The sequence below is a fragment of the Anoplopoma fimbria genome, chromosome 20 (genome assembly GCF_027596085.1).
Source record: "Anoplopoma fimbria isolate UVic2021 breed Golden Eagle Sablefish chromosome 20, Afim_UVic_2022, whole genome shotgun sequence".
In the NCBI taxonomy this organism is placed as follows: domain Eukaryota; kingdom Metazoa; phylum Chordata; class Actinopteri; order Perciformes; family Anoplopomatidae; genus Anoplopoma; species Anoplopoma fimbria.
The window spans coordinates 26,724,233-26,742,836 of record NC_072468.1 but is presented as its reverse complement, the minus strand read 5'-3'; the positions used below and the strand labels follow the sequence as shown (position 1 = coordinate 26,742,836).

The 18,604-nt window shown below is 36.6% G+C and overlaps 2 protein-coding genes and 1 non-coding gene across 3 annotated transcripts; all 3 read right to left on the bottom strand.

Annotated features, from left to right (window-relative positions):
- Window positions 1–1,944: 1,944 nt before the first annotated feature.
- On the bottom strand, window positions 1,945–9,283 carry cfap418 (cilia and flagella associated protein 418). The gene is made up of 6 exons (XM_054620957.1): window positions 9,199–9,283; window positions 8,047–8,146; window positions 6,622–6,686; window positions 5,589–5,654; window positions 5,356–5,451; window positions 1,945–2,825 (listed from the first exon to the last, which is right to left on the bottom strand). Exons 1-6 carry the CDS (start codon window positions 9,279–9,281, stop codon window positions 2,666–2,668), a joined length of 570 nt encoding a protein of 189 aa, XP_054476932.1. The 5' UTR covers window positions 9,282–9,283; the 3' UTR covers window positions 1,945–2,665.
- Window positions 9,284–9,531: 248 nt separating this feature from the next.
- trnas-aga (transfer RNA serine (anticodon AGA)) lies at window positions 9,532–9,613 on the bottom strand. The gene has a single exon. It is a non-coding gene; the product is annotated as a tRNA-Ser (tRNA).
- A 2,965-nt stretch (window positions 9,614–12,578) lies between these two features.
- On the bottom strand, window positions 12,579–17,675 carry LOC129109035 (CD83 antigen-like). Its single transcript, XM_054620952.1, has 5 exons — window positions 17,595–17,675; window positions 16,822–16,940; window positions 15,041–15,263; window positions 14,220–14,326; window positions 12,579–14,129 (listed from the first exon to the last, which is right to left on the bottom strand). The coding sequence occupies exons 1-5, from the start codon at window positions 17,632–17,634 to the stop codon at window positions 13,977–13,979; spliced, it is 642 nt and encodes a 213-aa protein (XP_054476927.1). The 5' UTR covers window positions 17,635–17,675; the 3' UTR covers window positions 12,579–13,976.
- Window positions 17,676–18,604: the final 929 nt, after the last annotated feature.

The following is an 18,604-nucleotide window of genomic DNA, read 5'->3' as shown; positions in this document are numbered from 1 at the left end:
ACCTTGACACCAGAAACCTTTGCTGCATAATACAATTTGTATTTCTTTTTTTTTTAAATCAATAGAATCAATTCAGGATGGATGTTAATAACTTGACCCCAAACAAGAATTTGTTGCTTATTACTTCTGAAGCTTTATCTTTAAGTGGAATAGGAGGCTGGTCAATTATATTAAAAGCAAGCTGAATTGAAAAAGTTTACTCCAGGGTGCTGGAAAGGAGGCTCCGTCCGATTGTCGAACCTCAGATTCAGGAGGAGCAATGCGGATTCCGTCCTGGCCGTGGAACAGTGGACCAGCTCTTTACCCTTGCAGGTCTGTTGGAGGGTGCATGGGAGTTTGCTCATCCAGTCTACATGTGTTTTGTGGACTTGGAGAAGGCCTTCGACCGTGTCCCTCGGGGAGTCCTGTGGGGGGTACTGCGGGAATATGGGGTACCTGGTTCGTTACTACGAGCCATTCGGTCCTTGTATGACCAAAGTGAGAGCTGTGTCCGGATACTCGGCACAAAGTCGAGCTTGTTCCCAGTGCGTGTTGGCCTCCGCCAGGGCTGCCCATTGTCACCAATCCTGTTTGTGATTTTCATGGACAGGATTTCAAGGCGCAGCCGGGGGAGGAGAGTTTCCGGTTTGGGGACCTCAGAATCGCATCCCTGCTTTTTGCAGATGATGTGGTTCTGTTGGCTTCTTCAGAACGTGACCTTCAGCACGCACTGGGGCGGTTCACAGCCGAGTGTGAAGATTATATATCTCGTCTGGCCTGGGAACGCCTCGGGGTTCCCCAGGAGGAGCTGGAAAGTGTTGCTGGGGAGAAGGACGTCTGGAGGACCCTCCTTAGCTTGCTGCCCCCGCGACCCGGCCCCGGATAAGCGGAAGGAGATGGATGGATGGATGGATGGATGAATTGAAAAATGTCTGAATTAGATGCAGGAAATGTCTTGTTATATTATTTGTAAGGGATGTACACCTGCTGGTAAGTAAGGGAAAGTTTGGTTTCTGGTAAGTAAGGGAAAGTTTGGTTTCTATTGAATTAATGACGTTTCCAGCTAGCAGCTAACATAACAATACAAGTTTAAATAAAGAGGATTAGCTGTTAAAGTAGAAACACATTTGTAAAAACCCCTCATCTCTCAACGAGTCAATCCGACAGAACAAACAGTGTGTTTTTATATCAGCTGTCTCAGAGATCTGACAGTCTTCTTGTCTATGCTGTTGGTTCTCGCTCTCAGCAGGGAGGCGCTGAGTGTTTCCCTCAGATAATGTGATTATCGTCGGTGTCCCCGTCAGACGAGCCAGAGGCCCCCCCCCCCCGACTGAGCGTCAATAGGATCACAGCAGGTTCTGATAATTCCTGCCAAAACGCAGAGCAAACAGTATGCAGACGGCCCGTGGGAAGTTTGTTATCAGTATTTATTCACAGACACAGACTTGCACACAGAAAGAGAAGTGTTTTCCTTTGATGGCATAAAGAAAATTACATAATTTGCACATAAATGTATACACTTTAATTTATTCGTTTGGATTTTTTTAAGTAATACAAACAACAAAATTGCTCTTTAACTTAATGCAATGTAATTTTTTTTTTTAATTTTTTTTCTATTTTTTTAAGTGCCCTTTATCTCCATTTTATTTATTTATTTACTATTATTATTACCATTTTTTTTCATTTAGACTCTTTTTTTAAGACACGTAAAAGCTTCTAAATTCACCATAGGAGTATTTACTGACCTATCTTATTAAAAATGCAATGTCATTTTAATCTATTAAATGTTTTCCTTTATCTTCATTTTATTTATTTCTTTACTATTATTACTATTATTATTATTATTACTATTATTTTGTTCATTTAGACAATTAAAGCTTCTAAATTCACCATAGGAGTATTTACTGACCTATTTTATTAAAAATGCAATGTAATTTTTATTTATTTTATTTTTTAAGTGCCCTTTATCTCCATTTTATTTATTTATTTATTATTATTATTATTATTATTATTTTTATTTTATTATTTAGACTTTATTTTTGACAGGAAAAGCTTCTAAATTCACCAGAGGGGCATTTATTTTAAACATTAAATCTCTTCAGCTTGTGTTAAACACAGACTTTATTTCAGACACCTAACCAGAAAGATATTCAAGACAAGGGAACAGGAAGTGTATAATAAATGCTGACTCATTCCTGCAGCACTTCTACAAAATCTCCCAATTTTGTGTTTGGCTGCTTTAAATGACCATGAACTCAATGGAACATGAGTTTATTGATTATTTATTTTTTAAATAGACCCTCAGCAGAGAGCTCAATAATTACCATGTGGCTCTGTTTGTGTTTGCAGCTGAACAGAAGAGCGTTGATCAGACTAAACTGTGCCTTGACATCCGAGTTCTGAATCACTGAATATTATCGACAGGGCAGAGAACTCAGAACTGCTTTTGTGTGACTTAATTTACTATAACTCAACAGGTACCTTCACGAGTCAAGGTAATAATTATTTTGTTTAACTGCATGATTGTTGGATTATTTTTGAGTAAGTGATAAAGTTTCAGTGCAGATTTTTTCTGTTTGAAGATGGATTTGTCCCTGAAAGTCGGAGTAAAGAACCGATAAGCAGCAGGAGTTTCTGGTCCGTTACATTTCCAGTAATGAGTCTGTACGTTTGTACTTGAGCAGCTTCAGTCCTGGTGTTTCCCACAGACCCACCGGAGCTGAGGTTGGTCTCTGAGGTCCGTGGGCTCGGAGGTGGAGAACCAGCTGCACTGGCAGGCGAACGCCCGCAAACCTCTCCTCTTCTTCAGCTTGGCTCTGAGCTTCTGACGGTCCGGCATGTTGTTCCTACAAACAAACACAGAAACAGAACGTAGTTTAATGAAGATGGATAATTAGTGAGGATGTGAGTGCAGCATGTTAGCCTGCTGATGTTTTTAGTCTGATTAAATATCTTATTGTAATATAATAATAATACATTGTATTTGTATAGTGCTTTAAAAAGGTACTCAAAGGCACTTTACATGATAAAGACAGAAACAATAAAATAAATAACAATGTAAACAAGGTAGAGAGATGATATTATAACAGAAATAAACAACAACAACAACAACAACAACAACAACAACAAAAAGACATACATAACTAGTATAACAGGTTGAAAGCAGATTTAAATAGATGAGTTTTAAGTGCAGTCTTTGTTGTATTGGGAGCCAGTGGAGGTTTTGAAGGACTGGGGTGATTTGGTGTCTGGTGGAGTAGGAGAGCAGACGGGCAGCTGAGTTTTGGATGTATTGTAGTTTGTTGATTATTTTAGTTGGATGTGCCGTACAGGATGCTATTGCAGTAGTCCGTTTTTTGTGATGTGATTTATGATTTGTCTCTGTTAAGTTTGAGAAAGTTGCCTTCAAGGTCTTTATATCTGTGAGGAAGTTGGTGATGTTGGATTTGGTGGAGATGTAGAGCTGGGTGTCGTCAGCATAGCAGAGGAAGTTGAGACCATGATGTTACCAAAGGGGGAGCATGTAGAGGATGAAGAGGAGGGGACCCAGAGCATGTAGAGGATGAAGAGGAGGGGACCCAGTACGGAGCCTTGGGGGACACCTTGAGAGACTGGGGCTGTGTCAGTTACTTGGTCCACGACTGTCGGTCGCTGTTACTGCAACCAACGACTTATTGTCACCAGGAATAAGTCTTTGTCCGTCCTGCTGCTGCACGTGAGCACAATATGACAAGTTTCATATGAGATTATAAAGTCGTTGTGAAAAAAACGTGCTTTGCATCCAGTTTCACTTAAATGGATGCAAATGTGAGGAAGCTGCTGCTCAGTAATCTTTTAGTCTGAACGATGTCTGGACCAAGTAACTGACTGTTTCCATTTTAATACTTTGTCGATAGCCTAATATCAGAAGGTAAGATATCCAAACTGTATAATTTCAGTTTTGGTATCAAAACTCTGGTGTTATGTTCTTAAAAGTAAACAAACTGATTACACACAGAAGGTTATCTAACAGGAAGTTTAGGGTTTTATTGTCTTTATTTTAAGTTGTTTATTTTAATTAAAGTTTTCAATTCATCAAAAAATTAGAGAAAAAAAAGGGATGAATAAGTCTCAGTTTTCTACTTTCTGCTCATCCACCGATTTAACCATCATCCACCTCATTAAAGCTTTTCCAGCTTTTCTAAAACTCCAATGTGCTGCATTTTTTTGTTTCCAGAACAAACAAAGACAAGAGCGCCACCTACAAAAACTTGAAGGAGGTGTTGTTATCAAAACGCAGAAGAAACACAACAGAAGAGAAGAAGATATAAGACAAATAAATTAAATACAAGTATCAACCTGTACTCTACTCGGTTGAGGCTCATACATATTAGTTTAATTAGTCTGAAGATTCACTTGCCTCTGCTTGTTTGTATTCTTGTCACACTGCTCTGCAGATGCACAATTGTCTCCATTAGTGTTGAAAAAGTGATTGTTGTTGTGTTTGTTTGTCGTGAATGAAGGAGAAAAAATGACAACCCTGACTTTGACACAAAAGGATTTACCATTTAATGTGCATGAACGTTTGAAATGTCTTAACAAGGTTTTATGACTTAGATGTTATTTTGTATTTTTTTCTAAATAATGCATGTTTCTACACCTCCTCTCTTCAGTGGGTGTAAAGCAGATAAATATGTGTGAGGAGAAGTTTGCAGCAGCTCAACACTGCCACCTAGAGAGGGTGGCAGTGTATTAGTTGCAACACAACTAAAAGGCTGTTACAGATTCTGCACACTTTTTCTATGGTTCACGTTTACTTCCTGTCAGCTGATGTCCTTCAGATCCATTTCAACAGGAAAGAAAATGTGACAAATTTTGAATGTTTGTGTTTACAACTGTTGCATGGTAAACAGCTGGCCAATAGGAGCTATGGTGGGTCGGTTTCCAATCTGGGGATCGGGACTCCTGAAGGGGTCACAAGATAAATTCAAAAGGGACGCAAGATGAACAGAAGAGGAAAGGAGAGAAAACATTATTTATTATAATTTTATTCTTTTCCTCAGACTTTCTAATCTTTGGTCTGTTTTTACTTTCTAAATCCGAGAATCATTTTACTTCTTCTGGAACAAAACAAGCCAAAAGGTCTTTGGTTGAACTGGTGAACCAGTGACCAAAGAAACATAATCTAGTTTTAAGGTCACAAGGCCACAAGCCAGAAAGGTTTGGAAGAACTGGCATTCTCTGAAACGTGCATAAACAAAAATAAATGTTCAGTGAAATGACCTGAGATGACCCTGTTGTTATGAATAGTTGGAGGAATAAATCAGCTGTGTGGATTTTCACCTCTCATCTGTATTTTCAAGCCTTGTTGTGAAGTGAGAGCGTCTGCAGACTCACCTGAGGAACAGGTAATCACAGGACGAGTCCCACTCACAGTCATCAAACGTCAGCACCCGGAAGTCACAGGAAGTACACCTCAGCTGGTCACATGACCTGTGGATCAGTCATTATAATGTAAGTATTAAAGTTAATATGAAAACTCTGAGATGTACCAGAGTCCTGTATCATCAGACACCAGAAACAGACGAGACGTGACAGACGCTCTCCGGTATGAAATCGTGTTTTCACACCTCTTGGATGTCGCCGTTCCAACGCCGCTTGTAACGGAGCTCCCGCCAAGAAAAACAGGACAGCACCTGGACGGATAAATAACAGCGCAGATCGTCTCCAAGCACGAATAAATCAGCATCCAAGTTTCACATACACATATTTATGAGACAAAAACACCTTTTATAATAACCACCCTTAATAATTATGGTATATTTACAGTTAATTAAACTTTAGTTCATCTTTATTTTACTGTAACAAACAATTAAATGATAAATATTATTATATTCTCATAATTCATGTTATATTTGCACACATTATAACATATTGTATAATGTATTAAGTATTTGCTAATGGTAAATATTACTTTGTAAACATCTTATAAACATTATTTAGACAGTTAATACTTTGTTAATGGTTAGTAATTGGTTTGTAAGCCATCTATAAACATCTGGAATGCTATTAAAAAGTTGACAATGATGATTATAATACTTTTTATTATAATAATTGGTTTGTAAACCATCTTTAAACATTATTTAGAGAGTAAATACTTTGTCAATGATTAATTATTGGTTTCTGGTCCATCCATCTAATTTAATATTTATAGATGTTTACATTGTTTTACACGATTTCTTAAGGGTTTACAAATCATTTACAAATACTTATAATAAGATATTATAGTGTGTAAAACAATAAACTGTTCAGCTCATCAGAATGTAATGGTTGTCTCCTCTTATCAGTTATGAACCTTTTAAAGCCTTTCTAATATTAGTAAGAAATATTCATTGTTTAACAGTAAAATAACTTCAAACCAAATTTACTTTTTATTAATGATAATTATTATAAATTGTTAACTTTAACTAGAAGTTTGAGTCAAAGGCAACTGGACTTTCAATTCCTGAAAGAACAAACACAAAATGCTCAAACAAAACTTAAATATGACTGAGTGCATTTTCTCCCTCTGATTAATATATATTATTATCATAATAAAAGGCTGTGATTTTTATTCCCACCTGTATGTTTGTTGTTTAATTCAGATTGAATGAATTCACTTACTTTCTCCCTCCTGACTGAGACGACGGCTTCTTCTCTCCTGGTGTTCCTTTGGGAAACGGTTGTGTCTGAAGGGAAAAGAAAAGTACAAAATACTGTCACAGCACGGAATAAAATACGTTCTAGTCGGAAAAAATATCAAGTCAATTCATTGAAACCTGGATGGATGAATTACCAGCTGTGTTTGTCTCTGATGTGTCTAAAGCCTAAAACAATATCCAGGTGTCTGTCTATGGTTCTAATCTATTTTAAACTATTAAAACTTCAGATGAAACAGCTGCTTGATGATCATGTTTGGTAGTAATTTGTTCATGTGATGTGCAAAAGTACTGGCACTTTAGCCGAGTATTTCTTTTTCACAAAAGAACATGAATTAATCTTTACATTTCAGGAGTAAATGTTTTGTTTCAGCCCACTACATTTTACTTTGACGACAAAACTAGTCACTTTATTTATGCTGCAATGCGTCAGTAAAGGCAGCGAAGAAACCAAACAGCAAGCAAGTAAACATAGAGGTAAACAAAGTTTGATTTAAAATACTTAAAGAATGGGCTTCACTGTGCTCGTTTGTGAGTCCTCAGAGACACACTGAGAGTAAACACAACGTCACAGGTCTCTTCAAAGAGGAGTCACAACAAATACAACAATAAGATACTTATTAATACTTATCCAGGGTTTCTTTTTTTACAGAAAGAGTTTTATTTATTATAAGTGTATATTTGTTTTTTAAATGTTCTGTTTGTTTGTTTTGTTTGCTCCTTTGTGTTCTTTTTTTGTTTTTGTTTGTCTTCGCCCTATGTAAAGCGTCTTTGGCTATCTAGAAAAGCACTATATAAAATTAAAGTATTATTATTATTATTATTATTATTATTATTATTATGATGTTAGAAGAGGTGATGTGGTCCACCTCACCATAAAACAATACATGTTGCTGCAGGAAATGCAAAGGTGAAAGATTAGTTTACACAATATACTCTACATTTTTATTTTTATTCTATTTTATTTTTATTGTATAATATGTTGTATTTATTATCTGTTTCTATGTAGTTGAGCTGCTGCAACACCCGAATTTCCCCATGGGGATCAATAAAGGAATATAATAATTATAATAAATAATAATAATAATAATAATAATAATAATAATAATGACTACTTCAATTCATAACAGTTAGGTGTTAACAAAGTTTTATACAAAATGAAAATTGTTTCCCCTTTTTCTAATACTTTAATTTCACTAAAAATGTATTTGCTTTAAAATGGCTTGTTTTAAATCACTATTCTTAAGGTAAATACTCAGGTTTGCAGACACCCGAAGCTTTATTTGACAAACTCCAATTGTGGTTGAAAGGTTTTCCATGTGGAGAAAAATTAATATTGTGGAAAAGTGTTCATGTAATCTTTCTTCTGTTACATAAAGTACGTTTTCACCTTTCGTTGAGGGGAGTCGTCGGAGTCTTCCTCCAGGAATTCTTCCAGAAGAGCGTCGATGTCGTCAACGATGCTCATCGGCTGCTCAGGTTTTAGGGAACTGAAACAAATTCATAAAATAGAATCAAAACACGAGTTAATACTTTTTAAATAAACCACAAAGTTCACTGTTCAGAAAAACCTTGAGGGTCTAAGGACAGAGGAGGTGAGGGTCTAAGGACAGAGGATGTGAGGGTGTAAGGACAGAGGATGTGAGGGTCTAAGGACAGAGGATGTGAGGGTCTAAGGACAGAGGATGTGAGGGTGTAAGGACAGAGGAGGTGAGGGTGTAAGGACAGAGGATGTGAGGGTCTAAGGACAGAGGATGTGAGGGTGTAAGGACAGAGGATGTGAGGGTGTAAGGACAGAGGAGGATGTGAGGGTGTAAGGACAGAGGATGTGAGGGTCTAAGGACAGAGGATGTGAGGGTCTAAGGACAGAGGATGTGAGGGTGTAAGGACAGAGGATGTGAGGGTGTAAGGACAGAGGATGTGAGGGGTGTAAGGACAGAGGATGTGAGGGTGTAAGGACAGAGGATGGAGGGTGTAAGGACAGAGGATGTGAGGGTGTAAGGACAGAGGATGTGATAAGGACAGAGGATGTGAGGGTGTAAGGACAGAGGAGGTGAGGGTGTAAGGACAGAGGATGTGAGGGTCTAAGGACAGAGGATGTGAGGGTGTAAGGACAGAGGAGGTGAGGGTGTAAGGACAGAGGATGTGAGGGTGTAAGGACAGAGGATGTGAGGGTGTAAGGACAGAGGATGTGAGGGTCTAAGGACAGAGGATGTGAGGGTGTAAGGACAGAGGATGCTAGGGTGTAGCAGATGCTAGTGCTAGGGGTAGATGTAGCTAGGCAGAGGATGCTAGTACCCAGCTAGCTAGCTAGCAGCTAGGTAGCCAGATTAGCATGCATTAGCATGGTTTAGCATGCATTAGCATGCATTAGCATGCATTAGCATGCATTAGCACGCATTAGCATGGTTTAGCATGCATTAGCATTAGCATGGTTTAGCATGGTTTAGCATGCATTAGCATTAGCATGGTTTAGCATGCATTAGCTTTAGCATGGTTTAGCATGGTTTAGCACGCATTAGCACGCATTAGCACGGTGTACCCTGGCTGTCCCGGTGCTGTCTCGGGTCTACAGAACCTCTGCTCCACCTCGTCCAGCAGCTGGTCCAGGTCCTCGTCCTCCATGCTCAGAGCTAGCTCAATGCTAACCTCAGCTAGCTCAATGCTAACCTCAGCTAGCGGCGTCCCTCGTTGCCAGGCAACGGGAGAGCAGAGCGGAAACGCAGCGGCGACCCTTTCAAAATAAGAGTCGCAAAAAAATGGAAAAATGAGCAGAGACTGATTTTCCTTCGACTTTGTGATAGATTTGACTTTAGTGAATGTAAAATGAAATGTTTATAGGTTTTAGTTTTATTCTAATAGAGAGAAAAAATTACGTTGTCGGCAGGATTCGAACCTGCGCGGGGAGACCCCAATGGATTTCTAGTCCATCGCCTTAACCACTCGGCCACGACAACCAGACGGCATTCAACACATCAGGAGCAGTATTTAACCATTAATATTTAATACTGCTTATAATAAACAACTTACATTATCTTAATGTTATTCCACTTTCTTCTCTTTGAATATAATCATTCTTTTCTCTATATTTAGTGTTTGTGTTGCAGCTATGTCAACACAAACACTAAATATAGAGAAAAGAATGATTATATTCAAGAGAAGAAAGTGGAATAACATTAAGATAATGTAAGTTGTTTATTAAAGCATCTTATCTTATTACACTGTGTCAACATAAAAAGCTATGTCAACACAAACACTAAATATAGAGAAAAGAATGATTATATTCAAAGAGAAGAAAGTGGAATAACATAGCTTTTTATGTTGACACAGTGTAATAAGATAAGATGCTTATAATAAACAACTTACATTATCTTAACGTTATTCCACTTTCTTCTCATTGAATATAATCATTATTTTCTCTATATTTAGTGTGTGTTTGTGGAGTCAACCCAGTCATAGCATTGTGGCCTAAGTAAGTAAGAAAAATTAAAAATCCACAATAACTAAAATAATATCTTATAAATACAGACAGAATAATTATAGTCATAGTTATAGTATTGCACAGTGTATTTGTATTGCACAGATTTATTAGTGTTTGAAATGTACATTTCAAGTGACTCCACAAACACACACTAAATATAGAGAAAATAATGATTATATTCAATGTGAAGAAAGTGGAATAACGTTAAGATAATGTAAGTTGTTTATTATAAGCAGTTCCCTCCTTGAAATGTACATTTCAAGTGGTCCCAAAAAATATATACTCACCGGAGAAAAAAATCTGATTTCTTCTTGTAAAGATGTTGAATGTTTCTTTTGTGAACCAGGTTTTCTTGTTGCTATAAAGATGCAGGAATTGCAAAAGCATGAATTGATTTTCTGACACTTTGATACATGCAACTTCATAAAGAATGTTAACATCTGATCTAAATATGACATTACAGCTGTTTATTGTACAGAACTTTTTGTGTGTAATCTTGATTTGGAAAGCAACAAAACCGGTGTCTCACCTAGAAGTTTGCAAAGTATATTAATTCCAAATAAAATATATTCTAAGAAATATAATTACAGCATACTGTACTTATACAGTATAGTACAATATATCACTGTATAATGGTGACTGACAAATAATCTTTGAGCGCCTTCTAGTGGACAAATAAAATAGAAGTAGATTCATCACCTGCTTCAGCTAACTTCCAAATAATATGTTGTGTTACCTGTTATATAATATAAATACATAATATTTGGTTTAGTTCATCCTCTATGTCTATATAATTAATAAACAAGTTAATTTAGTGGATACGGTCGGATTATTTAAAGAAAATATATATAAAGATATGTAAATATACAGTATACTCATGTGCTTTAGAGGAAGCGTTATTTAAATAAAAGTGTGAATATGTGGGTGATGGTGTTTTCCCAACAGGAGGTGTTGTTCCCCATGAACCTCCAAAATGTCATTTAGTTCTCTTTGATAATAAAGTTCAAAAGCAGAGGGGACTTTTGATAAATAGAGAAGTGATGAAAATATACATTTTAAACATACGCATCTTGTTCAGGAGAATAAAAACAAAATGAAAAAGTAGAAAACAACGTGAAATTTCAGCTGATAAAGTGTCACCAACAAATTTTGCTTGGGAAAAAAGTTGCATTATGGGATATGTAGGTTGCAGTGTTTTCAGAGTTTTACTCAACTAACAGTGAGGATACCTCGGCTTCTTCTGCTTCAATTTTGCACACTTAAATAAATAGAAAATCAGTCAAACAATTTAAGTTTGAATGCTTAAGATTCTCAATATATCAAAGAGTATAAATGAAATAAACAAAACAAAAACAGGCATTTTTTTCTACTTTTCAAACTTATTTCACCTATTGAGAATTTCCTCACATTCTTTTTTGTAGAATTGAAACTCATGGCAACACTTCAGATGGAGGTCCAAAATAAAATAATAAAAAATCTAATAAATCTGAGATATGCTGAGTGACACGATTTATTTTCTTAAGAACCACAAACATAAAACACACAGATTAAAATAGTGTTTTTGTCTTAACTGTTGTAAATGTATCATAAACTTAATCACATAAATGCTCTATAATGTTCCTTAATATGTTTATTAAAGGCCATCAATGTTAAGCATTGTGCAGCATTGTGTACAGAGAAAACAGAGTATTATATCAAACATTAATGTACATTAACACACTAAACAACCAGAAACATAAAAGCTTTGCTTATATCAGTGGCATAAAAATGCCATTTTACTTATTGCAGCACTGTACATTTAGAACAAGGAGAAAACCAAAGATAAATTCTATATCAACAACAAACTCTTTCTTTGCCTCTGAACTAAAAGCTCTCAAAACAAGCATATTAACATGCTAAACACAAAATATCATACATACTACAATAGTTACATGACAAACTTTGCATTCCTTATATTTTATACAACACAAAACAAACTCTGTCCTCCTCTCTTAATCATTCAGTTTCAAATCAATCATTTTATGATTGTTTGACATATACACGTCTCAAACTGACCCAAAGAAACACCAACACACAAGCACTGCTTTACATAAAACATTGTTTTTCATGCTTCTATTTACAATGTATTTAATCAGAGGAGAGGTTCTACATTATTTCAAGAGAAGAAGTAGACAGAACCGACGTTGCTGGGGGCTTTCCCCTGCGGTGAGTCAACATGAACCACAACGCAGACGTGAATCTACTCTGTCACTTCTCTATAATTAAAGGCCACCGATTCTCCATAGTTGCTTTAGGAGTCACTGTGGAGTTTCCCACCGACCCATAATGGAAACCATAGACAAGTGACGCCACCGAAACTGGTATCAGCTGCATCTTGTATATATAACACAAATAGAGTATGCGTGTTTCCCTCTCTACGCAAGTGAAGATGGAGGCAAAGATAACAAAAATAAACATTTATTTCAGTGGTTTGCAACATATCAGGTATGGAACAATCTGCAGGTTCAGAACGAGACCAAACTTTTCTACTGATTACATTTCCATCTGTGTGGCCTCATGTCTTTATTCCGGTATAAAAATACTGCTCCTTCATTGAAGCATCAAAATCATGAGGGAGAGAGAGCTTAAACATAAAACTTAAATGACATAAATCACAAAGTGTCGAAGTTTTCCTGAATTGTTGTCACGTGACTGTTTGTCTCAGAATAATCAATCATTCCTAGTTCCACTGAGGAGCTCAGAATATAATGCTTTTTACAGAATCTCAAACGAGACATGTAGAATAAAATGTTTTTGATGAAATATCAACATTTTAAAGTTTTGTTTTGGCTGCTTGTTTCAGTGTGTTTTTATAATCTGTAGTTGTTGCATTCATAGGGACTTTTGTCAAATCCTCTTAATCAAAATCAAACCCAGCTTATTCTCACAAGCACATAAATGCACACATATGAACTCACACACACACACACACACACACACACACACACACACACACACACACACACACACACACACACACACACACACACACACACACACACACACACACACATCATGAATTTCAATATCTTGTTTATAATGTATTGTTATTATAAATCATATCTTGTAAAATGCTTTTTCAACAGTATTTCGTACCATATGTATTTTAGTCAATGACAGTAAAAACTAAAAAAAGTAAATTATACAGGTGTTATAGGAAAGTAAACATTCACATTTCAAGGGTTTTGGAATGAACGAGGACGTACATCCCCTAGCACCGATTCACACACACACACACACACACACACACACACACACACACACACACACACACACACACACACACACACACACACACACACACACACTGACACACACACACATCAATATCAGCGAGCTCCTCGACCAGCGGTGGAGAATCTTTGGGTTCAGCGTCTTGCTCAAGGGACACTTCCACACATGGACAGGAGGATCCCGGGGGAATCGAACCGCCATCCTTTTTTTTCTCATCACCCGCTCTACCTCCTGAGCCACAGCGGCCTTCACCAGTAGACAGCTTCTGTCCATGGCTGGAAGACCCCGCTCCGTGGCCACGTTTTGGTTTTAGCTTCTAAAGAGGTTCCTAAGCGTTTTAGTCCTTGTGAGGTTTTTGAACATTATGGGGGCGTCGTTTATTAGAAGTATGTGATCGTCCAATCAAAAGGCTTCTGTTGCTTATTGGAGGGATTATCAGTGTCTAAATTGGATCTTTTCTTAAATGAATTGGGTAGAAACAAGGAAACGCTGATCCTTTGCTTTAAAGCGAAACTGTTCTGTGGCGTCTTCACGGTTCGTCTAGTCGTCTTCTTTCTTCAACATCTTTAAACGATGAAATCCGTTTTTCTCGACACTTTAGGCCCCAACGTGTAAATCGACTGTAAGTCCTTTTGGTTCAGCGGTTTGAAAGGTGATTCCAGTAACGTTTGTTTTTTCGGCGTCTTGCTTCTGTCTCTGATGATGTTCTTTAAACTGCCCTGTGGTGGAAAGAGAGAAAAACATTTAAATGAGGAATGAAAAGGAGAAACCAGACGTTAAGTGTGTGAAACCAGATTTCCATGACTCACATAGCTGATGAGGAAAATCACAAGAGCAAGCATCAGCACGACTGTGGCGGAAATAACCAGGTATGTGTCTGTCAGCGGATTTTCTGTTTTGCTTTCTCCAGGACAATCTGACAAAGAACAGAAACCTCATGTTACTGGAGTTCAAACCTGCATAAATGAACTGATAACAACATAACACAAGATTAGAACTTCATTGAGAGGACATTCACACACAAAAAAGATGAAAAAAGGAAGAAAAAGTGATAAAACTTAAAGCATAGTGCAGTGATTTTCAAATTGGGGGCGTAATTCGGGGGGAACATTGATAAATTGGAAATATATATATATTTGAAAAAATGTAATGTAATTATTATAATCTTATCATCTTGTGCCACCATCAGGTCAATATTTTAAACTTTGATTTATGACTAAATATCTGCAGAACTCAGCTGTTTTTACTGCTAATTAGCTAAAGTTAGCATGCTAACTAGCTCAAAGTCTCATGGAGCTGCTGGCATGTCTGCAGACTTGTTTCAATAGAAGAGGCTAAGAACTTTATTTAACTTCTTCTAAAGTGGGTTTTGGTAGGAATTTAAATAAATTGAGTTAATTAGAAGTTATTGTAGTTTTTAAAAAGCAGGTGTGCTTTACAGGTGCGTCACCCAATCAGAACCCTGGAGGCCGAACATCCTGGCTTTTCTACAGCAGATGCAAATGTGATGTTCGTTGACTGGAAGTTCCCTCATTCAAAGTTTAAAGAGACGCCTCAGGTGCTCAGATGTTTTTCACATCAGAGAACCGGGAAAGTTTTGAGAAAATGATCTGTTTTCGTGGTTTCTCACCTCTGAGCTTGAGGAGAACCTGACCTTCCTGGTTCTGCTCACCCACGGGTGCCGCCAGGTGACAGGTGTACATGCCGCGGTCAGCACACGTGACGTTGGGCAGGAAGATGTCTTGGGTCTCGCCTAGCAGCTCCACCTCCCGCTCCACGCCGACGTACCATCGCGTGGTGCCGTTGGGGAGGTCTTTGGTGAGGAGGCCGTTGAGACCGGACGACTCTCCGTCCTGTGACATCATCAGCAACGTGTTACTTCATTTATATATATATATATTTATAACTACCAGTTTACATTAAACAGTAACCAGTGTACTTTCACTTGTACTTTATGTGAGTATTTGCATCTAATGAAACTTCTATATGTCACAGGATGTGTCCTTGGGCAAGACACTTAACCCCAAGTTGCTCCTGAAGGCCATCGGTGTGGACTGGATGATGAATGTTAGTTAGAGTCTGATGGTGGCACCTTGATGGTAGCCTGTCATCAGTGTGTGAATGGGTGAATGATATGTAACATACTACTGACTGTAAGTCGCTTTGGATAAAAGCGTCTGCTAAATGACTGTAATGTAATGTTAAAGAAGAGGAAAATACATTTGGAAGTATAAGGGGAATAAATAAAGAATAAATAAGTAAATAAAAAAGAGAAAATATAAGGATGAATAAATAGAAAAATACACAAAAAATAAAAGAGTAAATTTAAAAATATAAGAGGAATAAATAAAATCATAAATAAGTAAAAAAAACTATTTTATTTCTCATTATATTTCTACATTTATTTTCTTATTCCTTTAAATATTGATTATTTTTATGGCCCTAATATGACTCCATTGGAACCAATATTTTATTTATTACAGATTATTGATTGTATTGAAAAACAATCAACTTTTCATGTAATATAACAGATTAGGATAAAGCTTTATTGATCACAAGTTACTCAGAAGATTACTTTTACTTGTGACAAAGTATTTATACACTACTTTTACTCCATTAAAAGAGCTGAGTACTTCTTCCAGCGCTAACAGCAACCAAAAGATAAGTACTCACATGATTTAAGTATAAGTACCAATACAACACTGTATAAATACTCCAACACAAGTTAAAGTCCTACATTGAAAATATTATATAAAGTGTCTGTGACAAAAAAGGAAGTTTTTACTTCTCTACCTTTGTTATCAATACTTTATGTTTTATATAAAAAGCTACTTATATCAATGTGATATTTGTTTCAAAAGTCTGTTACTTTTCTCTTTCATGTGATTTTTTTTATGTTGTTCTTAACAATTAGCTGTTTTGTTCTTAAGTTTTTTAAGCTTTTGTGTTCTCAATGAAACTATTGTGAAGAAAAAAACTGGATAAAAACAACAACAAAACTAGTATAGAAAGTATCTGATATTGGGTACACATTGAAGAACATTAAAAAGTATTTATTAGCACTTTGAATGGAGACATCCTGCATGAGTCCTTTCACTTTTCATTTAGTTACATTGTGCTGATTCTACTTTTACTTGTAATGGAGTATTTTTTATGATATTTCTACTTTTACTGAAGTATTTCTCCCACCTCTCCCTCAGTAATACCTCTCTAACCACTTCATTCTCCTGTGAAACTACTGTTATATAAATATGTATTACATAATCTTTTGCAACAGTAAACAAGGCGTGGACTTCATTTGAAACAGCCAATCAGATCTATTTCCTTCTTCCTAGAGCTACGTGTCTGTTTACATGTAAATGACTTGCATATTTGCAGTATTTATGCATGAAATAAAGTATATTTTCTTACCTTATACCACCTCACTGCTCTGTACAGAACACCAGGCTTGGAGTGAGCAGTGCATTGAAGAGTGCAGTCCTCTCCCTGGATGGTTTCCACCTCCAGAACAGATTCAGTGAAAACGAAACCTAAGCAGACATTTTAAGATTATTATTATTATTATGACTATAATACACTCAGACACAGCTGACTCACCACAGTAACGCAGATCTGTTATTGTACATGTATGTCATATTCTGCATTGCTTTGTCTGATGTCGACTGCACAAACATTAAACACAAGCTTCCTTGTATGTCAGAAAAACATTAAATCATGAGAACATGTCTGCAGTCTGCATGTGTTTTTACAATAAAAATGCCATGCAATAGATACATCTGAGATATGCTGAGTGACACGATTTATTTTCTTAAGAACCACAAACATAAAACACACAGATTAAAATAGTGTTTTTGTCTTAACTGTTGTAAATGTATCATCAACTTAATCACATAAATGCTCTATAATGTTCCTTAATATGTTTATTAAAGGCCATCAATGTTAAGCATTGTGCAGCATTGTGCACAGAGAAAACAGAGTATTATATCAAACATGAAACACAAGCTTCCTTGTATGTGAGAAAAACAAATATACATGCCAATAAATCATGAGAACATTTCTGCAGTCTGCATGTGTTTTTACAATAAAAATGCCATGCAATAGATTAAAAAAATGCAATATTCTTCTTGAGACAAACGCATTATGACATTATGATAAATGCAAATGTTGTAAATAAGGTTACTCACAGAGAGACATCAGCAGAGCCAGGACAGCTGCAGACTCCATGGTGGCTGTGAGGATGTTTTGCAGACTGTTGTAGTGTGTTTGAGATGAGAAGTCTCTTATAAACAGCCTGACCAGGAAGTGAAACCATATCCTGGAACTTCAGAGGACAACCCCTCATTTGTCACAAGTAAAGCAGGAGACAGTCAGCACCATTGATACATTGTTCTTCACTAAATAATGACCACACATCCATTCCTGTTCCTCGTCGTTGTAGGTGAGTGTGCGAGTTGTGTCGAGTCATTAATTCATTATTACAAAATGTATTATTATTATTATTATTATTAGTGTTTTGTTTTCTGAGCTGTGGTGTTTACTGCATTGAGACAAATGGCAATTTAAATGCGACTTATTGCTTGTAATCAGATACACATTAAACACAGAACGGTGCATTAAAAGCTTTTTAGTTTATTATTGAGAAACATATTCCCAGAGAATGACTCTTTATAGAGGAGAATTATTATGAATAGAAGTCTGACGGTGTATAAAGACTATTTATGTTTAGTTTGCTATTAAATTGTGATATTTCTTTAATAATTCATGGCCATTAACATTTCTTTAAGCAAATGTTAGAATAAAAACTGCGTCATCAATGTCGTCGCCCATGCTGCAAACCGACATTCTGCATATTATTATTATTATTATTATTATTATTATTATAGATTACTGCTATTAGATGCCTCAAGCTTATGCTAACTATTCCACTATGTAATGATGTGAGTTTACATAGTTGTTAAGCTTATGAAAGAGAAAGCAGCCTGTGGGATTCCCCTGACTTTTCCTTGAAACATGAGGTAGTTTCCATGAAACAGCTGGGGGAGGATAAAGTTGCAGATCTGGTTTGGAAACCCCCCCTATGAGAAGCTTAATTGGTATGTTAAGTACTTAATTAGTTTCTTAATTAATGGACATATGCTATGTAATGCTTGTCATAAGACAGCAAGTTCTGGAAGTCTAAAGTTTTAGCTACAGA